Source organism: Lethenteron reissneri, chromosome 46 (assembly GCF_015708825.2).
Source record: "Lethenteron reissneri isolate LAM-NWPU_2019-01 chromosome 46, ASM1570882v1, whole genome shotgun sequence".
NCBI classification, from domain to species: domain Eukaryota; kingdom Metazoa; phylum Chordata; class Hyperoartia; order Petromyzontiformes; family Petromyzontidae; genus Lethenteron; species Lethenteron reissneri.
In genome coordinates, this window is record NC_083824.1 from 6142493 (window position 1) to 6164374 (window position 21882).

General features: G+C 45.7%; 2 protein-coding genes across 3 annotated transcripts; one reads left to right on the top strand and one right to left on the bottom strand.

The window, feature by feature from the left end:
* Positions 1 to 220: 220 nt before the first annotated feature.
* SLC25A46 (solute carrier family 25 member 46) lies at positions 221 to 11915 on the top strand. Of its 2 annotated transcripts, XM_061570624.1 has the most exons (10): positions 221 to 563; positions 1529 to 1571; positions 2661 to 2718; positions 3198 to 3275; positions 3908 to 4008; positions 5151 to 5207; positions 6582 to 6639; positions 7799 to 8167; positions 8721 to 8951; positions 11895 to 11915. In XM_061570624.1, exons 1-10 carry the CDS (start codon positions 263 to 265, stop codon positions 11898 to 11900), a joined length of 1302 nt encoding a protein of 433 aa, XP_061426608.1. In that variant the 5' UTR covers positions 221 to 262; the 3' UTR covers positions 11901 to 11915. The 2 variants fall into 2 exon arrangements, with proteins under 2 accessions (XP_061426608.1, XP_061426607.1); XM_061570623.1 differs by lacking the exon at positions 11895 to 11915 and having other exon boundaries at positions 8721 to 11753.
* A 183-nt stretch (positions 11916 to 12098) lies between these two features.
* On the bottom strand, positions 12099 to 21737 carry LOC133354068 (olfactomedin-4-like). Its single transcript, XM_061570622.1, has 5 exons — positions 21577 to 21737; positions 19013 to 19177; positions 17869 to 18081; positions 15421 to 15571; positions 12099 to 14677 (listed from the first exon to the last, which is right to left on the bottom strand). Exons 1-5 carry the CDS (start codon positions 21625 to 21627, stop codon positions 13845 to 13847), a joined length of 1413 nt encoding a protein of 470 aa, XP_061426606.1. The 5' UTR covers positions 21628 to 21737; the 3' UTR covers positions 12099 to 13844.
* Between the last annotated feature and the right edge of the window lie 145 nt (positions 21738 to 21882).

Consider the following 21882-nt stretch of genomic DNA (forward strand, 5'->3'; position numbering starts at 1 on the left):
GGGTTCAATGAGCTTTCAATCGATGACAGCACACATCGATCCAGCTGCATTCGATTTCTATATCCGATTCCCTCCATCGACTCGCGCGTTTCAATGTAAACAACCGCAAGCCAGTCGGCGGAGTCTGTAATCGAACTCCGTTAATCGAGAATCGAACGTAGAGGCAACGTTAAATAATGCAGTCAAATCGATTCCCTAGTTATGCGGCGACTAATCGGAATCGTCTATTTGCAATACAGCACAGGTTAAATGATCTCTCGCCATGTCTGATCGGTGGGGAATGACTTATGATGAAAATAATGATGATGAAGACGACGACGACGACGAGGAGGAAGAGGAAAGGGGAGGAGGAGTACGACGACGAGGAGGTGGAGAAGACGTCCTCGCCATACAGCAGAGGATATTAGCCGAGGTGCAGGCGGAGAGGCGGGCGAGGGGACCCGTTCGGCCGAGGAGCCTCGCCGGGTTCCCCTCGCCTTCTGCGGTAGGGCAACTAGGCCACAGCCCAGGGTCCTTCGCGGCCTACAAAGGGGAGAGCTTTACATCGGAAGGCGCTTCCAACGGTAAATATTACACGTTTGTAAATGTTTACGAGCGTTCTTCTTCATCTGACGAGACGTTTGGGAAAGTTATTTTTTTGGTTGTGGTCTGGTTGGTGTTGTGCCCGTATTCTGCGTGACCTTTGAAAGCCGGGTCGTCGCTTGTTAATTCACGTTGTAATCAAGATTCTCATTAGCTAAGCGGTTCGCTCTGAACTAGCGTCAAGAACGTGCCTCGGGTCTTTGTCTAATACGCTTTTGGGCACTGATGAACACAACACCCAGAGCTCATTGTCACAGGACACCTACACAGCCTAAAGGTGCCTTTTAACCTGGCTGTGTAAGCCTGCTGGGGGCATTAACGCCGTAGTGTCATTGACAAACCGTGACCGATACTGTTGCGGTGGTGTCAATAGAAAGTATTGTTTTATACACATTAAAGACGCTATTATAAAGATACAATTCAAACTCTTTGTTTTTTTCGGTAAAGTCACGTAAAAAAAACAAAGAGTATGAATCCTTGCAGTCACGAACGCTTCAAATCTAGATACAATTCAAGTGGAATGCGCTGTGTGCTTGATTACAAAAACATCTCATGAAGGAACTGGCCAAACATCCAATTTTCAGGGCCCTCAAAAATATCTGGAGATTCCGAGGTAGAGTTTCTTGAACCGTGAAGGAATGTGATTACATTGACATTGCCTTACAACGAATGGGACATCAATCCAGTTCTCAGGTCAGGTTTTTTTATGTTTTCGTATACTTTAGTTTCCCTCATGAGCTCAAATGCATAACAGGAGCGTGACAATAGGGTATACTGTGTATGTATTTGGCACAAATTGTAAATACTGCAATTGTCATGCTTGAGAATCGATTTTAATTGATTAATCCATGCATCGTTACGTGCTGATGACTGTGTAATGTCAGTTGAGATTTGTTTCGTCAATTGGCTGATTATAGATGCCTTTTTGTGTGTTTGGTTCTTACAGAAAACCTGCAAAGATTTGCTGGCTTTGGCATTGGTTTGACGAGGTAATGTAATCCAATAATGCTATTGGTGTCGTGAGATAAATAAGTAATATTTTTAAAAACTTTTTTAAAAACACGCTTTGATGAAATGTACCGTACCAGTAATGGAAGAACTCCACGACTCCAGGAAGTAACGTAAGGGGTCATGGTGATTTACAGACAGTTGAGCGTGGACAATTAGACCCAAGCCGAAACATAACATATAAAAAATATTGTTTGCCTTTTTTTCATGATAGAATATAGTATTGTCATCAGTATGACATAAGTATACCAAGTTTTGCAGTCGATACCACATTGGGTAGTTGGTTAAAATTGAGTTACAAGATTTGAGGATACAACAACAACAGACAGAGTGAGTTAATAGAAAGCGTGTAATAATAAAAAGACTCCCTTCGGCTCGCTTGTAGAAAAGTTCAACCCACCGTGTTCGAGAACGCCCCGTGAAATATCTATCATAGAGCTTTTTCTGACATCCCTTGATGCGACGTCTGGTGCGCACAGTAGGGGGCAGCACTTTCTCGCGTTCCCAACCACGGGAAGTAATTCATGTTCATGGCATGACAGTGAAACTGACATTTGTATTTTTTAGAATTGAAATTTATTTCAATGAAGTGCTAAACCAAATGTATTATGAATAATATTTGTGCGTTTATTGGTTACCGGGCAGAGGCCATCAACTGACTACCCTTTAGAACCCGGTTTGATCACAAAGGGCTTGGAGCTAGATTAGAACTCGTGATCTCTGTGGTACCAACTTTAGTGCTTCCCTAACCCTCCACTCCAGTGTGCCTAGTGTTTTCCTTACGGACATAGGGACATTTCGTATGTGTGAGGCCCACCGCTTTTGAAACGGTCTGCAAACAATAGTTATCCGTCACTGCAGGCATGGTAGCCGTAGCGATCGAGTACTAATCAGTAACATTTTCAACCTGTCAACAAGACTGGGTTTCGAAATTTAGCACGTTCAGTCACTTCTTGAAAGTCCCATTCGGCCCTTGGTAAGGAACATATTCCACATCCCTGCTGTACGCATGTAAAAATGCTCACAAATTGTATTAGCTTGTGAATTTGCACTTTCCCATGTCTTTACAGTCTCTTTATTGAAAACGTGTTGGCTCATCCATGCATCGTGATCCGGAGACAATGCCAGGTGAAGTTTTACCAAACAAATACTTCTCGTTACTATGAAGTCACAGCGTCCCTCTGCTCTAACGAGTGTAGGGAAGCGCTCTTCTCTATTAGAGGTTCTGAGCCAGTCGAAGAAATTCCACATTCCAAATTAATACTTTAGTTTATGTAAATACAGTTAAAACCACCACCACATACATTTGATACACAAATAAACGTTGATGAAAGTCTTCCCATGTCGTCCAGATCGTGGGTGAGGTTTGACTATACTTGACCTGGTTGTTAATGGCAGGGAACATAATATGGGGTATAGAAGTACAGTACAACATACTGCACTGCTCTATTTGGCATTCTGGGTGATAATGATCTGAATGGACACTTTATTTTCGTAATTATGTAATATGCCTCTGTTCACTTCCATTGGTTGCACATTCAATAGATGAATTACAGTCTTAAACAAATTGGTTGTCATTGTATGTAATTTTATTACATTTTTTGCAGATAAATTACCATGCCAAGAAATACCACCTAACACCCTTCTCTGTCATCAGGATAATGTATTCCTTCACAAGATCACAGGTGAGGAATAACTGACTGTAAATTAAAGTATAAGCATCAATTAGACTGTAGATATGATAAGGCTAAACATGTTGCACTGGGGAGGATGTATAAAGGATTGAGGAGGACTGGTCAGAGGTGTGATGTCTTTGGTATGGTACTCATCAGAGAGCTGGACTTAAAAATATACTCTAGCTTTTAGGAGGAACCTGTACATTGCATTGCAGTGTAGGTTAAGCAACTCGAAGGTTCAAATGTAATTGGTCAGGAAAACATAGTAGACGTAAAAAGGAATAGGATGTTATGATGGGTGGGAATGGAGGAGGGCAGATTACTGAGACGGGAATTGCAGTGGTACCCAGAGGTTGGTGACCAAGAGTAAAACCTAATGCCATAAGGTGTTGATGATGACACTCTACAGGTGGAGTCCTGGATGTAACAAGGGGAGTGCTAAGTTCAGATTATGGCGGTGGTGGTGGTGGTGATAAGATTGTAAGAACGAACCGTATTTCAGAAGTTGACTTCACAGCTGCTACGGTACCCAGCAGAAGTAAGGAAGTGATGAAAAGATGTGTTGGCATCAGTAGCATTGGTCTTGATGATTTGTTTGATGATCATGACAGATGTTTTTTTTTGTTCCTTCTCTGAACCAGGGCATCCGAGCTTTATGGAAAGGCATGGGCAGTACCTTCATAGTGCAAGGCATCAGTCTCGGTGTTGAAGGAATAGTTGGAGAGCTCACACAACTACCCAGGTACCCAGCACACATTGTACCAAGTGGAAGAATGAAATCCAAAAATGTTATTGGTTGCAATTTTATTCTTTTGATTGATTTAATGTACAGCCCTGTATAAATCCACTATTGGAAGAGGGCCTCCCCTTGCCCTATAAGTCTTGGGGGCTGTTTGACCATATTTTATCATGCTGGTCCGTGCAAGCCGGAGAAGATGGAGAATCCATATTTGCATCAGATATCACTCATCACTTTGTTTACCATGGGCAGGAATCGAACCGAGACTTGCCGGGTTCGTAGCTCATTGTGCTGACCACTGTGCTACTACTGCATCTATTCCTACTTCTAAAAAACAACATCGATCCACAGCAATCAATCAATCGAACTCTGCTTCTATACATTCAGAAATTCCAAATCACGTCTATTATTACACTACGGAAAGTATTGCCCTTTGTGTGATGTCTTTCCTTTAGGCAAGGTAGGAGAGGCATATCTTGCGAACACAGGCGGTATTAATCTGTCACTGCAAGCTACTTAGTCGCACTAATCAGGCACGAGAGGGGAGCAGATTGAACCTGGCAACACCGTATGTGACTTTAGCATGCTCGGTAACTTCCGTAAGTGGAAGAGCCTCTTGTAGTGACAGGAGTGGCCGAGGTGTGTTGATGTGTTGTCCCAAAACATCTTTGAACCTCATATTCGGTCCTCTGTAAGGAAACATTTCCCTACCCCCTGCCACTAGAGGGATGATGATGAGGCATTGGCAGCAATAGTTATGGTGTATTACATGTGGCTGCTTCTGCAGCTCCTGACAAAGATGATGATGAAAATGGTCTGAGTTGACATGCGACCAGGACTTGAACTCAAAGGCTCAACTGATTTATCCACTAAAACCTCAACTGAGCCTCAAGATGCTTTGTCGAGAGGATCCAGCTTGGCATGATTATTGGCATTTTGAGAAGCATCCTGAGTACCCAGATAAAAGCCACACATACAAGGGGATAACTCTTAATCAGTATGTACAAATAGACCAACGACATACCGCATTACACATTAATATTCGTCACGATTCGTATCTTAACTTTGCCTAAGTGGATGAGGTGAATCGTCATGGCAGTGTTTGTGTGAATGTGTGTTTAATGCAATTCTCTTACTTTTGCAAGGGAGGTTTCACAGAATTGGACCTTCAAGCAGCTAGGAGGCCACATGCTCCTGAAGGGGTGAGCCGCATCATCATGTGACACCGCAACAGCCAATCGGGTGTGATTGGGGACTGTTTTTTTTTTAAAGCCTTATTCCATCAGAATTAAGCATGCATAGAAATATTTGTCGAGGAGGTTCTCAGGACATTGCGTAAAATATATGCGAATGTACATGCATATATATGTATATAAAACATATTATTATTGTAAATAAATGTGCTGAAACGGGCAATTTTTTTTTATGAGGCAATGCCCGGGCTGCATTGCTACAGTCCAAGTTGGCACGGACAATTTCATCAGGCCAGCTTCCATGGCAGCACAGTGGTTGTGCTCATGGTTGCGGTTATAACGTGGTTATGGTTGTTATTATAATGTGGTTAGGATACGTTTATGGTTATAATTGTAAATAGACCAGTTAGTATTCTATTCTTGGTTTTTTCGGTAAATAAAATAAAAAAATATAAATTAAATCAAATTTTCTTGCCGTGGATTTCACACCTGATGATGATTGCTTGTGTTGTAGTCGAAACGTCGTGATAATTTTTAATGTTTTATATATTTTATTATTATTTTATTATTTTCCTTCTACGTGACTTTACCGCAAGAACCAAGAATATGAATCCCTGCAGTCACGAAGGCCAGTTAGTGTCATTGGTAAACGAATAGCAAGAAACACACATTTCTTTCAGTTCACTAAAGTTATATCCCACGCAAATGCAAAAAAAAAACTCCCCAGCAAAGCCTCGCTGTGTCTCAAGACTTGCAGGAGGATCTTGCTTTGGTATATCTGGCCAATTTGTTTTTAGAGAGTGTTTTGCATGTGGGATAAAACCAGAGAACCTGGAGAAAGCCCAAGCAAACAAAGGGAGGGGGGGGGGTAACACTCTAATTTCCACACAGATGCATTCAGTAATCCATTGTCATGCTGCCGTATGGTCAACTCGCAGCCCTAAGGCTGGAGTATACATTGTTAAGGGTATCTAATATGTAGTGCGTACAGCTGGATGATTAACAGTTTAACACGTAGGCTTTACGTGACCAATATTATTCATAATAAAGGTTTTTGGGTTAGATTGCATAAGTACGAATGTGTCGTAAACCTCCAGCACTTGACACAGCCAATTAGTAATCGATTTGTCACGTAAACAAAATGGAAATCAGTTACTACTTCAGCCCACCGGTGTGTTGGAGAGTAATTCCACAACATTTACAATTTGAGTGACGTTTCGCTGGTAATTGCATCCAGCATCATCGGGCGATTTGCCAGAATGATTAACAACTCGTGGAATTCTCTTTCCAAATGAGTTAACCAGAAAATGGTTTCAATGGATGTGCGGTACAGCAGTGTTTAGTGGAAGTATAATAATTCCTGCTTTCTTTGTTCCTATGCAGGATCGTGTGCCTGATAACCATGCCATTCTATTCAGCAAGTCTCATTGACACAGTACAGGTCTGTGCATATGTGCATGCATGTTGGATGTGTGTGTGTGTGGGGCGGTAGGTAGCGGTTAGCACGCCGCGGTACAAACCAGGTGACCCGAGTTCGATTCCCGCTCACGGCCAACACCAGTGACGATTATCTGAACCAGTCCTGGGCCTCCTCTAGGTCGACTCGACCTCAAATGTTCACCTGGTGCGGTGTGTAAACATCGCTACTAGGGAGCCAAAGGTGGTCCGAGCATGGTGCTGGCCACCCAACCCCTCACGTGCCAGTGCCAGCCTTCATAGGTGGTCGCTAACAGCACTTGCCTCAACAATCTTTTAAGGATATACAGGGGATCTTTGTCTTTGCTGTGTGTCTTTGTGTTGCATGTGGGTTGGCACAGTGGGGAGTGCAGGTGGGGTATCTGTCAGTCATCTCGGTAAATCTCTAACACTTGGGTCTGTCTCAAGACCTACTAGCTGAGCCTTCTACATTTTACATCATCATTTCTAAGTACATCTAACCTGGCACAAGCGCTGTGGTGACGTCATCGCCACTTCGTGGCGAAATGGCGGCTCTTGTGCGAAGGTCTGCCCTGTGACCCTGCCAGAAACCCTTCGACACTTCACGTGGCCTCAAAGTGCACCCAGCCTGGCACAAACGATATTGTAACGTCAATGTCTCTTAGTGGTGAAAGGTGGCCGTTGTTGTGTACGCTTGTGGTGAGCGGTGGCGCAGTGATTATCGCACTGCTCTACCAATCCGGCCATCTGAGTTCAATTCCTAAATGCCGCTAACATCAGTTACAAGTGATAGCCGAACCAGCTTGTGGGCTTCCACCTCGTTGATTTCACCATGAAATGAGTACCTGTGCAGTCTACACTGTCCCCCCAAAATGTGCTAACACTCATCCACGTCACCGCCAAAATATTTCGCTGTGTGCGGTTCAACTCAACATATCTATCCCCCTGTCCCCCTTTGTACACTTTCTACCCTCTCCACCCACTCTGCTCTCTCCGCATTCACCACCCTTTCCACCGTCTCACTCCGCTCTTACCTCTCTTCGTACATTTTCCCACCCTCTTCACACTCACCACCTCTCTCCACCTTCTCTCTCTCTCCACCACCTACCACCACCTTCCCTCTCCACCCCTCTCCTCTCTACGCGCCCCCTACGCAATTCCAGAGCGACATAATTCGCGACAACCCCGGCATCCTGGAGTGCGTGCGCGAGGGCGTCTGCCGCGTGCTGGGGTTCGGCATCCCGCAGAGCAAGCGCCTGCTGCCCCTACGCCTCCTGGCGGGCCCCACGCTGCTGCACGCTCTGCTGCACTACGCCATCGCCGCGCTGGTGCAGCGGGTGGCGGGGCTGGCTATCGAGGCCACCTGGCGGAGGAGGAGGAGGGGTGCGGAGGCGCCAGAGCCGGGGGTCGCGGTGGAGGAGAACGCGCTGGAGGCGTGCCTCCCCAAGCTGGTGGCGCGCTTTTTCGGGGGGCTCGTCGCGGACGTCGTGCTGTTCCCGCTCGAGACGACCGTGCACCGGCTGCACGTGCAGGTTGGGGACGCGCGGCGCGGCCGGGAGGTATCGGGTCGCGGGCGAGAGCCGCCCTGCAGTGGCGTCGTGTTCGAGTGCGAGGTTACGTCTGCTTCGGTTGAATTTTAGTGGTGGGGGGGAGGTGTGGCATAAATTAGCGCAACTGTTTGGCCCCATGCACACAACTGAAGCGTTCGTTCGTCCGCCAAATGGTTGAACCACTTGCCCACCCGCTTGCTCATTCAATAAGGAAACCACTCGCCCAATCCAACAACCGATTACACTTACCCATCCACTCACCCACCCCAATAACTGAATCACCCACCAAAAGTCAAAATCACTCCCTCACCCACCAAACAACTAATTACTCACCCACTCACTCACCAACTCATCTATTCACTCACTAACCCACCTACTGACCCATCCATGGATAAAGCCACTCAGGCCCACGCACACCCAACAACTGAACCGTTTGCCCACCCACCTACTCACCGCCCCCCCCTCTCTCTCTCCTGCCCGTCGCTTCTTCCCCCCCCCCGCCACACCGCACACTGCCCGAACCCACCACACGCAGGGCACTCGCACGATCATCGACAACACGGACGCCAACTCCCCCGAGCTGCTGCTGCTGCCGATCAACACGCGTCACGAGGGCCTGGCCGACTGCGTGCGCTCGGTGCGCCGCGACGAGGGCACCTCGGGGCTGTGGAAGGGCGTGGGGGCGCTGCTGCTGCAGTACAGCGTGCACGGTGCCCTGCTCTACGCAGCCGGCGTCGTCAGTTCCCGCATCGCGGCTGCCGGCGGAGTGAGTGGCGCCGCTTCGGCTGTCATCGGCGCGAGGACATGACCACTTTCGAATGATAGAGCAGCGTGTGGTGAATAGTGCGCGCGCGCGTGTGTGTGTGCATGTGTCTTTGTGTAGCAGTTAGCGCGCGGCGCTACGATCCCGCCGACCCGGGTTCGATTCCCGCTCACGGTCAACACCGGTGACAATTATTTGAACCGGTCTTGGGCCTCCCATAGGTCGACTCAATCTCAATTTTCACCACTAGGGAGACAAAGGTGGCCGGGCATGGTGTTGGCCATCCCCACCCTCTCATGTGCCGTGCCGGTCTTCATAGTTGCTCGCTAACAGCACTTGCCCCAACAGTCTGTATTGCACATGCCTGCGTGTTTACGCAAGTACACGGAGTAGTGGACATCACCACGGGAAGACAAAGGTAGTCGGGCACGGTGCTGTCCACACCCCACCCCCAAACTGTGTCCTGCCCTCTCAGACAAGTGCCCACCGACTCTTGTCTCCGTAGCCTACGGTGAGGCCACCCAGTCATTTCCGCGTGACTTTTGTACGCAAACACCTGTGGTCTGCTTTCAAGAGGTAAAAGGGTAAAGGCGGAACCCTGCAAATGCTCACTCCACTGCCGGCAGAAGGGCCTCTGCTACGGCTCCCTTTAGAGGGCGTTTGATCTCCTCTTACACTCTGACCGAACGTGTTACAATCGGTACCACACTTTACCCCACCGCATGTCACATTGCCGATCGACTAACTGTGGTGCAGCCGTTTGGGCCGCTGGGTGGACATAGGCGGGGTAGGGGTTATTTTAATCAATTGGCACCATCATTTTTATCTTTGCCGCCAGAAGACTGAATCGGATCCATCTGGATGGCAAGGCCAGTGTACCAACCGTGAGACCACAACAGCTCTCTGTCTGCGGTGGCGAGATGTTAACTCCCTCGCCTGGTATGCAGGAGGTCGTGGATTTAGATCCCGACCCTGACGCCTGTATAATTAGAGTTTGCATTATCTCCTCGTGGTGACGTCGATTTTTATCCAGGTCCTCCGGGTTTTCCCCTCCACATTTAGAAACATGCGTTGTATGCTACACATTTCCACGTGGTAAGCCACTTCGTTGGCCTATCATTTGTGGCCAGGTCGCATCGGAAAAAGAGCTATTTATAGCTCAGTGGGCCTGACCTGGTAAAATAACACTAAAATTATTTTAAGGCGCACGTTAAAGACCCTGTGAGTTCATTCACAAGATTATGCCGTGGTGTGCCCGTGTTGTAGCCTGAATCCTCAGTTAACCTACTGCTGTGGATGAGGCATCTCCCTACGCCTGCCAGGTCGCAGGGACTATTTGACTATACTTCATCACGGCGGTCAGTGTGGATCCGGTGAAGATGGGCAGCACAGAACGTGCGAGCATATAACTGCAGAGCAACAATGGATTTGCACTGCACTGCCCTCTGCTGCCTACCTTGTATGCTTATGTAATGTATATTGTGCTTCCAAGTGCGCAAGGCAGAGGTGTGGACTCGAGTCATGTGACTTGGACTCGAGTCAGACTCGAGTCATGAATTTGATGACTTCAGACTCGACTTGGACTTGCATAACAATGACTTTGTCCCACCTCTGAGGTGTGGACTCGAGTCATGTGACTTGGACTCGAGTCAGACTCGAGTCATGAATTTGATGACTTCAGACTCGACTTGGACTTGCATAACAATGACTTTGTCCCACCTCTGAGGTGTGGACTCGAGTCATGTGACTTGGACTCGAGTCAGACTCGAGTCATGAATTTGATGACTTCAGACTCGACTTGGACTAGCATAACAATGACTTTGTCTTACCTCTGGCGCAAGGTATTCTGTGGTATGCCCTTGCCCACCCCCCACCCCCCTAGTCCTTCCCGTGATGAGCAGCACACACAGCTTCTCCACAACTTCCTGGCATCTGCAGGCTGAGCCACTTGAGCCAATGTTCCAAGATATTCCAATCGTTGTTGATGGCATCTTTCCAGTTCTCTCTCGGTTCTTTCTCTCTTCCTTGCCCCTTTTTTTCCAAATGTCAGTTGTGCAATTGGGTTCTCAGCCTCGCGGTGGAGATGTTCCAACCATCGTGATCATGTGATAATATGCACACTGCAAATGTACCTATACCTGGCTTGCAATTGGAAGGGTCTGAGCTCAAATCCGGGTTGACCCTCGAATCCTCATCATCATCAACCCTCTCGCGTTGATAAAATGAGTACCGCTGTTGTGGAAGTCGGCAGCAGTCACCTTGTGCTGCTGTGGGATAGTGGAATATCCACCGCTGGCTTAAGGCCGCCATCGGAGAGGAGCATTACCACCCCTTGTTTTAAGAAAGACTATTAATTGACAGCACTTTTTCATGTTTTCTGTACGCGTGCATACGAATGTAGACATACAATTTGTCACGTGGTTAAAATCAACAATGAATTGTTACTTATGCATAAAGTGCTCGCTCATGAATTAACCTACAATGGATTTAATAGCACAAAGCTATGTGAATGCTGTACACATGTGAACTTTGTGCTCATGATGTTTGTATAAGTTTATTTAGCAACCACATCTAGTCGACTGGACATTTAAAAGCCAATGCTACGTATTTGTTTTTGTTCCTATGTGTTTAAAATGCCTAACCCTTATAATTGTATTGATTATACCGTGAAATCATTGGCCTCCTACTACGTAGACTTTGCAGGGTCCTCCTGGCAAAAGAGTCGCGAGACTCGGTGAGGCTTTCCTAGGCAAACAAGTGTAACGACAACAATGCTCTGAATACATTAAACATGTGCGTATCAAACTCTGTGCGTGCTCGCGTTCGATGTCACGGCATCGTCGCCAGGCCGAGAGGTGTAGTCCGAAGGAGGCAGTTCAGAGCGAAGAACTAGGGTGCGACAGACTTCAGCGGACGTGGAGGATGATGCCCCCCCCCCCCGGACAGGAATGAGTGGAGGAGGATGATGTGGACCTAATGAAGCCAAGACCTGACACGGGTGGAAGGGAAAGTGCCAGGTCGAGCATTGGTCACTCGCAGTGATCAGAACCCAGCCATCGAGAAACATTGGTGGCGAATGATACCTCCAAATATTTTCACTCTTGTCAACCCTTCTTGTGAATTTGCACTATTATTGACATTCCCCCATGCCTCGGCGCTTGCTGTTGTTCATTCATACTGCTAAGTAACTTGTGTTTTGCCCTACCCTTCACTTGCCTGCATCAACACTGCTGTGGCTGTTATCATTGACTGTATATGCCAAGGGCACAATGGCACGAACAAAAAACATTGATAAAGAGCTGTAATGTATATCATGATTTTAATGTAGATTAATGCGCAGCACAATATTAAATAGTAAGACGCAATTAGATCCAGGGGAAGGAATGCATTTCATTGTTACTCCTTGCGTATCTAGTAAAATATCTTTAATTGTGTATTTTTGTACCCCATCAGAATTCTTCCATATAATTATTTTTTATACTTAACTAGCTTTACTACCCGGCTTCACCCGAGACTTGGGTTCTTGTTTTAGATTAATGCACGGCCTACGCGGAGGGTGGGGGGGGTGACGTCAGCAGGCACACTGCGTGACGCTGCTGCATGCGGGTGACATCACATGTGACGTCACCGCTCACTTGCCGTGCAAAATATATCCATTATTGCTCCGCCCCCCAAAATACAAAAGTCATTTTTTTTATACTTTTGCATTGTGTACAGTCTGGAAACTACCCACATGCCAAATTTCAAGTTTGTTGCTTGTCGGAAAGTATGCTAAACATTTTGAAACAGACACATTCACAAATGTCCCTTATATGTATAAATTACTTCCTCATTCGTGAGCCGATTAATTTAATGTTAATCATTGTAGAGCCAAGTCTCTTATCATCTTCATTGCATTTCTTGATTGGTCCGCGTGTGACTTTGGGATTCGAGCTTCTAACGTGGAATCCCAATGGCTTTATCAAGGGGGGGGACACATTTGTAAATTAGTTTAAGGGAAATTCATGCCTTGGTGTTTCTATATTAATCGAAATTCCTTACATGTTAGAATATCAAATAATGTATTGAGACGTTATATATAGGTTGTGAAATAAGTGCACATATCCTGCAATGGCAAAATGGATTGAACAAAAACTGATAAGTGTACAAAGAAGAGTGGAGAGAGGTGCACGCTTGGAATGACAATGAGAGACAGAACGAGGGACAACGTGGATTGGAGAACAACTGATGCAAGACATTTTGCGGAAAATGATTTTATTCACTCAAATAGCCAATTGATTTTAGCCACTCAAAAAAGCAATCTATGAAAATCTAGAAACGTCGCGAGGAACTGCCTGCTGATACACCCTCGACGCGTGAGGCCAAAGGTCAACGGAGGATGGCTGTGAATGTCCTTGAGCTGGCTTCAAGACCGAGGACTGGACTTGCCGATCCAAGACTTGGAGTGGCGGTGTATTACGCAAGATCAATACGATTATGACTGATCAATATGCAATCGCGTATGGTGGTTGCACCATACAATGGGGAGAGGGGCAATGACTTCGTGCGACTACAATCGCAAGACGACAATAACTGTGGCACTACGCGTTTCAGTGTGACGTGACGAGATCACCCCGTGGCACTACGCGGTTGAGTGTGACGTGCACGTGACGAGATCACCCCGTGCCAAGTTTCCTCCACCCGAGATCGCGTTCGTACCGTCGGTCAGTGCGATTTTATTGAGAGATAATTGATCAAACCAGGCCGGAGCCCATTGCAATGCACATTTCCCCTGAGAAGATCTATGGTAACAAAAAGAAATTACAAGAATAAAATTTCAATGGGGGGGAAAGAAAAGGTTAAGATTGGAAATTCAACGCACGTTAATTTGAACGAACGTATTCTGGTTTGCAGCTATTACCGCTTGAAAATCAAATCGTAGGTGACGAGATAGCCATCGTTGTACATGTACAGCTTGTTGTCGATTGGATTGTAGCTCAAGCTTTGGACGACTTCCACCATTTTGTCCATCACTATCGGCTTTTCCATCACCGTCTCGCGACCCGTGCTCGTGTCGAACACGTAAAACACCTCTTCCTTGCTCGTGCTGACCGTACGAGTAGCGTAGAGCTTCCCGCATGCCATGAACGCGTTGCTCGCGCCTGGCTTGTACAAATTCGTCTTGACGATATCTCCCACCGAGAGGTCGGTTTCGTTGACCCTGCCCAACACCGCGTTCCCACCGCTGGCCTCGGTGGAAAAGATTAGCCAGAGCCCATTCTCGTCGACGGCGAAATCAAAGTCTTGCCAGGTGCTGGAGGAGTAAGAGAAACGGTTGTTGAACACGGCCTCGGCAAGGGGCTTACGCGACACAGCATTGGTGTCCAAGTTCACCTTGCACACGTCCCGCGTGTTGTAACAATTGAAGTAGAGGTGGTTGCGGTACACAACCATCCCCGCGCCCTGTGGCGTGTTGGTGTAGATCTTGTTTCCCCGGGAGTCGGTTGTGAAAAGGTTTTTGTCGACAGCGGCGCGAAATGTCAGCAGGTCGTTGTAGTTTGTGTGGCTTCGCAGGACCTCCATGAGACGACCGTCCGTGTTGAGCGGTGCCACCCAGTAGGACTCCTCTTTGCCGGCAGGAGGGTCACCGTCTTTGCCCCAGGCGCCGTATTTGTAGGGGAAACCGCGCCAGTTGAGCTGGTGCAGCTGTGGCTGGCCGACGCCGACGAGATCGCCATGCTCGCAGCTTCCTGGGAGACGGGCAGAAGGGGAAAATCATGAACCACAGTACATTGCTTTAGCTTTGCTGGAACATAATTCTGTCACGGTAAACAGGGTTTTTTTACCGGAACTTGCTGATGAACTGTTTAGACTTCCTGTGCACTTGATCACCGCCGGCAAAGCGGGTTCGAGAGTGGCAAATTATTAACCTTTAACCCCGCCGTTACTGGCAAACTTCGCAATTCTAGATTTGAAGCTTTCGTGACTGCAAGGATTCATACTCTTAGGTTTTTTCGGTAAAGTCACGTAGGTAAAAAAATAAAATAAAAAAATAATAAAAGTAATTATAGAAATAAAATAAAATATTTATATTATTACTTTTATTAATAATAAAATATTTACATTATTGCTTTTAGTAATAATAGAAATATTTTATTTCTATTATTACTTTTAGTAATTTTTTATTTTATTTTTTTACCTACGTGACTTTACCGAAAAAACCTAAGAGCAAGCTTGGTAATGTCGGACAGAAAGAAGGCCAGGAAAGCGTTGCCCTGAATATAACCAACCGAGTGCAAAGGAAGGAGGAAAGGGGCGTCTACCGACTGGCAAAGGTTTTGGAAAGCGAGGCCGGGGACATTTGGCGAAGCACGGCACGATGTTCACGGCGAAAATTGGGGACCGATGATAACGGGAAAAAAGTGGATGAAGAAATGATTAGATGATTAGCCATCGGGTCTCTGTGAACCCCCCCCCCCCCGTCCAGTCGTACCGTATGACGGCTCGGGACCCGTGGAGTTGTGATACTGGGACTGGCACGCCTGCAGACGCCTTCTCAACTCTGCGACCTGCCGTCGGATCTCCAAGACGTTGTTCTGGTCGAGGCTTTCAAGCGCGTTCACCATCACCGTCATATTGGCCACCTGGTACAAAGGAAATCGCACCTCGTTATCGCTGTCAGCACACAGCAGCCTCTCGCCGAGTCCCAAGAGGCATTTTCAGGAAGCGCCATACTGACAGTTCTAAAAACCACCATGGCGAATGTGGAATTTCCACTGCTGGATTAGGGCCACCAAGGGAGACACTTTCGCTTTAAAAAATGCCACGTTGGCTGGGGCACGACCCCTGGCTTACTCGTGACCCCCCCCCACTTCCTCCACCATACAAGCCGGGGACTCCCCCACCCGTATGTTAAACACAATCCCCCCCCCCTCTTTTTAAATCCTTTATATTAAGTTCACTTGCTTACGTGCTTGCTTGCTTGCTTACGACCGTGCAAATCTTTCGGTGGGTTTTTAACACACTTCCCGTGATCCAATGGAGCTGACATTTTCCACACAGACTCGTTGTGCGTGACAATTTTCGTGAAATTTTTTTTTCAAAATTTTACACTGTTTAGGGAATTTTTTATTTAATTACCAATTGCTTAATGTTGGCAGACAATCATCTGACCCATAGGTGGCATCCATCTCAAGCCAGAGGACGAGAGGACTCTAGCCGCCACGCATATAAAGGATTTAGAGTGAAACATTTTGTTTTTACGGGTTATTTTTTTTTCTCTTTGACAGGGACTCCTCTGCTTAGGAACGAGTTATGTTCCAGAGGTATATTCGTCGTAAGTCCAACTTTATTCCCATCGATTCCAAACATGTACGGCGTGTACACTAAACAGGGGGAATGACTTTACAAGTTCTATAATCTCATGTAGATGTAGATGCCACTGGTTATTCACGTTCTGCAGATGTAGACGCCACCACCACCATCACCTATTGCGCGGCGGTTGAACTTACAACTCGATCCGAACAGGCTGCAACTGGACATACGAACCAAGTTCATATCTCTGAAAGTTCATAAGTCGAATGCTCGTAAGTAGATGAGTCTCTGTACCTTTTCACCCCCCTCCCGCACTCCCCCTATGTTAAAAAAAATAAATCGAATGTTCTACGGGTGTGATTTTTCCACGTAAATGAGATAATACTTTCTACCCCCTCCCATCAACCATGGCTCGTCAGGTACATGGGGCCTGGCGGATATCCGCGTGCGGTTTTATTTTTGTCACCCAGCGTTCTGCAGCGGGCCTTTGTTCTTCTGTACAGCAAATATCTTCGAAAACAATATACTTCAAATGACACGTTGGGAGGTAGGTAATCTGATGGCACAGAGGTCCGAGCACTGAGCGAGCAACCGCTGAGAACCTGGGTTTGAATCCAGGCAGCTGCATATAATTCAACGGTGTTCTCCAGTGTTGTGAGTTGATGGGCTTATACTCTTAGGTTTTTTCGGTAAAGTCACGTTGGGAAATAAATAAATAATATAAACGAAATAATACAAATAATAATTATATTACTTCTTAATTTTAGAACTTTCGTGACTGCAGAAATTATTATTTGGTTCTTTCGGTTAAGTCACGTCTAAAGATAAAATAATAAATTAAATTATTATTATTATTTAATTTATTATTTTATCTTTAGACGTGACTTAACCGAAAGAACCAAATAATAATTATATTACTTTTTTATATTCTTTTTTTTTACCTACGTGACTTTACCGAAAAAACCGAAGAGTATGAATCCTTGCAGTCACGAAAGCTTAAAATCTAGAATTGATGGGCTTAGCCCAGTGACCAGGCTGACATATGGATAGTGCTTCGATGGATGGCCGCCCTGCACAAAAGGTTGTTACAGGCTGCAGAGATACTTGGTGGTCAGCATGGGGCAGTACAGCACCTCGGAATAGCACGGTTGGCTACGTACGGTGCGAAAGAAGTCCAACGTACATACAGCAATATCTACTGCTGCACTCAACAACTTCATCAATCCGTACTGAGCAGTGTGGTGAAGTTTTATCAAATAGCCCCGCCGAGCCATCTGGCAAGGGGAGGCCTTCACCCAGCAGCGCATAACCGACTGGATACGAAGGAAATAGAAAAGAACATCGACTGAATGGCAGAGGTTTGGGAGAGGTACGGTAAGGATGACGGGAGGGGGCGGAGGGTGGGAGGGAGCGGCGAGAGTCAAGGACTGGTGGATACGACTTGGAGAGACTCTGACTGAAGGTAACCTGCGATAAGAGGTGTTCAGGACAAAGGGTCAATGTCAGTTGGCTCGGTGAAGCCTTTCCGCCTTTAATGAAACTCTTTAGAGAGGGGCTCCGCTTGGAATTTCTCCAGCAGCGCACACGGCGAGAGAAGTTGGCGACATCGCGACAACTTTTTTCTCACCTCTATGAGAATAACGTCCAGTATGGGGTTGGAAACGACGATTGTCGACTTCAGCTCAAGGATGAGTATCTCCATCTCCTTGATCTCCGCTCGCAGCATTTCAAAGTCGAGCTCCGTGATGGAGATGTCGCCCAGCACCAGCCGGTCGAGCTTCTGAGTCAAGTTGACGATTTTCGCTCCGTACGCTGAAACGGTCACTTCCAGATAGTGCAGCTGTTTCACGGAGCAGAGGTCACCATCGATTTAATCAACATTGTGCTCTGATTGGCCGTTATCATACTCTTTATCAATCTGTATCACTACTACCACCACCACCAACACAACCAGGATTGTCGGCACCCACTATTATAGTAATTGCTTCCTTTGCTCAGCCCCTCCAATTCTCATTAGTAGAGCGAGTGGCTTGAAGGTTGATTAATATATTTCGTTTTGGGGCTAGGCCACTTGATGATCTGGCCAATATGTTTTTGTGTAACCTTCCAACACCCGATATAGCCAAATAACTTTGTCATGTGTACAGGCGATAAATGGTTCCGCTCACACGGGTAAATTGAAGAACAATTCTCACGACCGTATTTAGCACCAATTAGATATGAAATTGAGCTTGAAATTGCATCAGCATCCTCGGGGTCAGAATCAAGGAGGTGAGTAACCGTGTAACCTTACACCCAGATTTTTAAATATGAGATAACGGGGACAAGCAATCAGATTAAAGCTTAGATATTAACCAATACAAAACAATTCGTTCAAATTTAATAATTGTTTATCTGGGCCAATAATTAACATAACATGCATTATTAATTATAAATACCCATGACAATTCTAGTCTCGATCAGAATATGTTAATTAAAGATAACATTCTTATTCATTTTAATGGTTAATTATTGTTATCACCGTAAGCCGTACTTAAGAAGTAAGTGATTATATCTCAGTAACAATTATAACATTTCATCATCCCTCCAGAAAGGTCATTAAAGTTAAACTTTGTGGCAAGTCAACAGTGGTCTTGCGGATACTCCCAGAAACCCTCCGCCATAGGACTGAGGAATTCCCACCAATGGGTCATAAACGGGAGATGCTTATGTGAGCAGGAAATCACTAATGTTTAATTTTTGTAACTGTACCTGTACATACATACACGCACCTTCTGGATCTGTTGTTCCACGCGCACAGTCAACCTCTCCGATGTCAGCTGCAGGGACTCGACTCTGTCGGCTGGGAATGTGGTGTCAGGCAAAATGACCGTGCATTGGCACGTACCGTTCTCGCCTTCGAGTGCACTCACGGGCGGTGGCAATGCTGCTATTCCCTGCAAAGACAAGAGATTCACTGTACGCTGTTTGGGCCAAGCGCTGATAGCGAGCACCTAATGAAAGGCTAGCACGGCGCACGAGGGAGTTCGTGGCCAACACCACGCCCCCCCCCCGCCTTTGTCTCCCCGATGCTGATGTTTGCTAGCTGCCCCATGTTACTCATTTAAGCCTGGGTCGACCTTGGGGATGCCCAGGGCCAGTTCAGATATTTGTCACCAATGTTGGGTGTCAATGGGATGAGCATTTGTTTGCCAATAGGGGTCGATGCTGCGTATTTCGTGGGTGATTTATTTATTAGATATGTTTTTATCGTTTATTTGAACCAAAATCGACCGTATATTTGTGTGTTACTTGTGGGAGCGGGAAAAGTAGGAGAACCCGGTGGAAACTCCACACAGATCAGGGGCAGATCATACAAATTCACACCCGAGCCGAGAATCGAACCTAGGTCCTCCTTGCTATGGGGCGCAAATATTGGCACGGCACGACCGTGTGTACCGATGAGGTGGTGCGGTGGTTAGCACCACGGACAGCGCCATTCGCTCTTCAATCCCAGTGTTCGCAACAAACACTCATTTAAGGCCGAGCCGACCTTAAGCGAGACCCAGCACCGGTTCACATGTTTGTGAACGCCACGGTTGAAGGAAGCTCATATTCTTAGGTTTTTTCTGTAAAGTCACTTACGTAAAAAATGTATAAAAGTAAAATCAAAATAAAATAAAAATCACGACGTTTCGGAGGCAACAAGACGGAAGCTTGCCTCCGAAACGTCGTGATTTTTATTTTATTTTACTTTTAATAATTTTAATTTTTTTACCTACGTGACTTTACCGAAAAAACCTAAGAATATGAATCCTTGCAGTCACGAAAGCTTCAAATCTAGAATGAAGGAAGCTCCTCCCGGCGAGGGAGCTCTGGACCGACCCTCTTGAAGGTATTTTGACGGCCTACTCATCCTCGCCGGCGAGGCATCCTGGAAGAGGAAGTACCCACGCTTTACCCCACCACACGAGACGCCGATTAACTGTGGTGTACCAATGTCTACCGAAGGGCGGACAAAGGTGGCGGGATTTAAGAAACTTGCACGATTGTTTTAATCACCGAGCGGGGAGATCGAACCGGCAATTTAAATATTGCGGGTGCAGTGTTAGCCAGTAACACACTTCCTGCAGAATCCTTATTACACACGTTTGTAATTTGCATCGAGTTTGATTTTCACCCGCGGGTAACATCAGTGAAGAGTGATACCTGAACTGGTCCTTGCCACCAACTCCCAACTTCACCCTTCACCAACGCACGCTGACGAGCGTGGTGAAGTATGGCTAAACTCCCATGATCGACATGGGAAGGCAGTCGTCCAAGAGTGAATTGTTGGAGGCAGTCGTCCAACAGCGAATTGATAAAAAAAATGATTTTAGATTTGAAGCTTTCGTGACTGCAATGATTCATATTCTTGTGTTTTTTGGCTAAAGTCACGTAGGTAAAAAATTTAAATTAAAACCGTCACAGCACGTTAGCTGATACAGTTATCGTGCTGTGACGGTTCCACCTGAAGACGGAAGCTTGTGTTGCCTCCGAAACGTCGTGATTTAAATTTTATTTTACTTTTATTAATTGTAATTTATTTTTTTACCTACGTGACTTTACTGAAAAAACCCAAGAATAAAAATGATTTTTTTTATTATATATACACTAGTTCATGAAGCCTGTCTTCGCCAGGCAAAAGTTTTCAAAATAAATATAATAATGAACTGGAAATGCATTTATATATTTTTATCTACGATCAGACACTAACAACTACTTAAAAAATGTGTAGTTTTTCGAAAAAAACTCACAAAAATGTACTTGATTCAACTTGTTATATTTAAAGACGTACCCATCGGAAACCGCTCAATTTAAAGATTCCATTTTATTAGAAAGAACACAAATGTATTAACTTAATACACTATGACGGGAAGCTCTTATCTTTTTACCGTTTTCGAATTATTCAGATTTGAACATAAAATGCATATTATTTTTTATTCAAAACCGCTTGAATCGGAAATATCTCAAAAATAAAAAAGATAGAAGAATGGTTCTCGCTTTAACTTTATTCGCCGTTTAACGCTCTATCAAAACCCCGCAATCTTATATTGTTAACGGTTTTCTGAATGACACGCACACACATGTTTACGGTGCACTTAAAATCGAGATTTGGGGCCTTAAAATAAAACAAATCTTGGATTTTCAGACGGTTCCTATTGTTTGTGTCCTAAAAGCTACACGTGTACCAAATTTCAGCTTTTTACCTTGTCGGGAAGTACCATAGAGGTTTTTGAGACATACAGATTAAGGTCTTTACATAGATAATCATGTACGTATACAAGTACAATGCAGCGCAGGCACAATACATTACCTTTGAAGCCATCACCCATAAAATGCATAATGGTAGGGCAATCTTCTCCATCCTCAAAAACTACGTAGCGATATGCAGTAATAGACAAAATACGTTGAGACAAATCAAACTCCCGAGTGAGCAACCATGAAATGCACAAACGAGAAAATCGCAAACGACTCCTTACCTGATGGAATCACGGAACACGGTGTGGTATATATAGGCGAAATTCTGGGTGATGATTGCCAACACGTGTGGTGAATGTATCACTAAAATCGAATACGTTCCAGATAAACGTAATTCAATGCAAATATTGCGAAATTTCAA

Excerpts from the sequence above, each read along its gene's own strand:
- SLC25A46 (XM_061570623.1), top strand. The coding sequence starts at position 263 with ATGTCTGATCGGTGGGGAATGACTTATGATGAAAATAATGATGATGAA. Across the intron at positions 1,572-2,660 it reads TTTGGCATTGGTTTGACGAG|TCTCTTTATTGAAAACGTGT; the intron begins GTAATGTAATCC and ends ATGTCTTTACAG. Across the intron at positions 8,168-8,720 it reads TGCACCGGCTGCACGTGCAG|GGCACTCGCACGATCATCGA; the intron begins GTTGGGGACGCG and ends CACCACACGCAG.
- LOC133354068 (XM_061570622.1), bottom strand. The coding sequence starts at position 21,627 with ATGGAGAAGATTGCCCTACCATTATGCATTTTATGGGTGATGGCTTCA. Across the intron at positions 18,082-19,012 it reads TGGAACAACAGATCCAGAAG|CTGCACTATCTGGAAGTGAC; the intron begins GTGCGTGTATGT and ends TCCGTGAAACAG. Across the intron at positions 14,678-15,420 it reads GGGTCCCGAGCCGTCATACG|GAAGCTGCGAGCATGGCGAT; the intron begins GTACGACTGGAC and ends CCCGTCTCCCAG.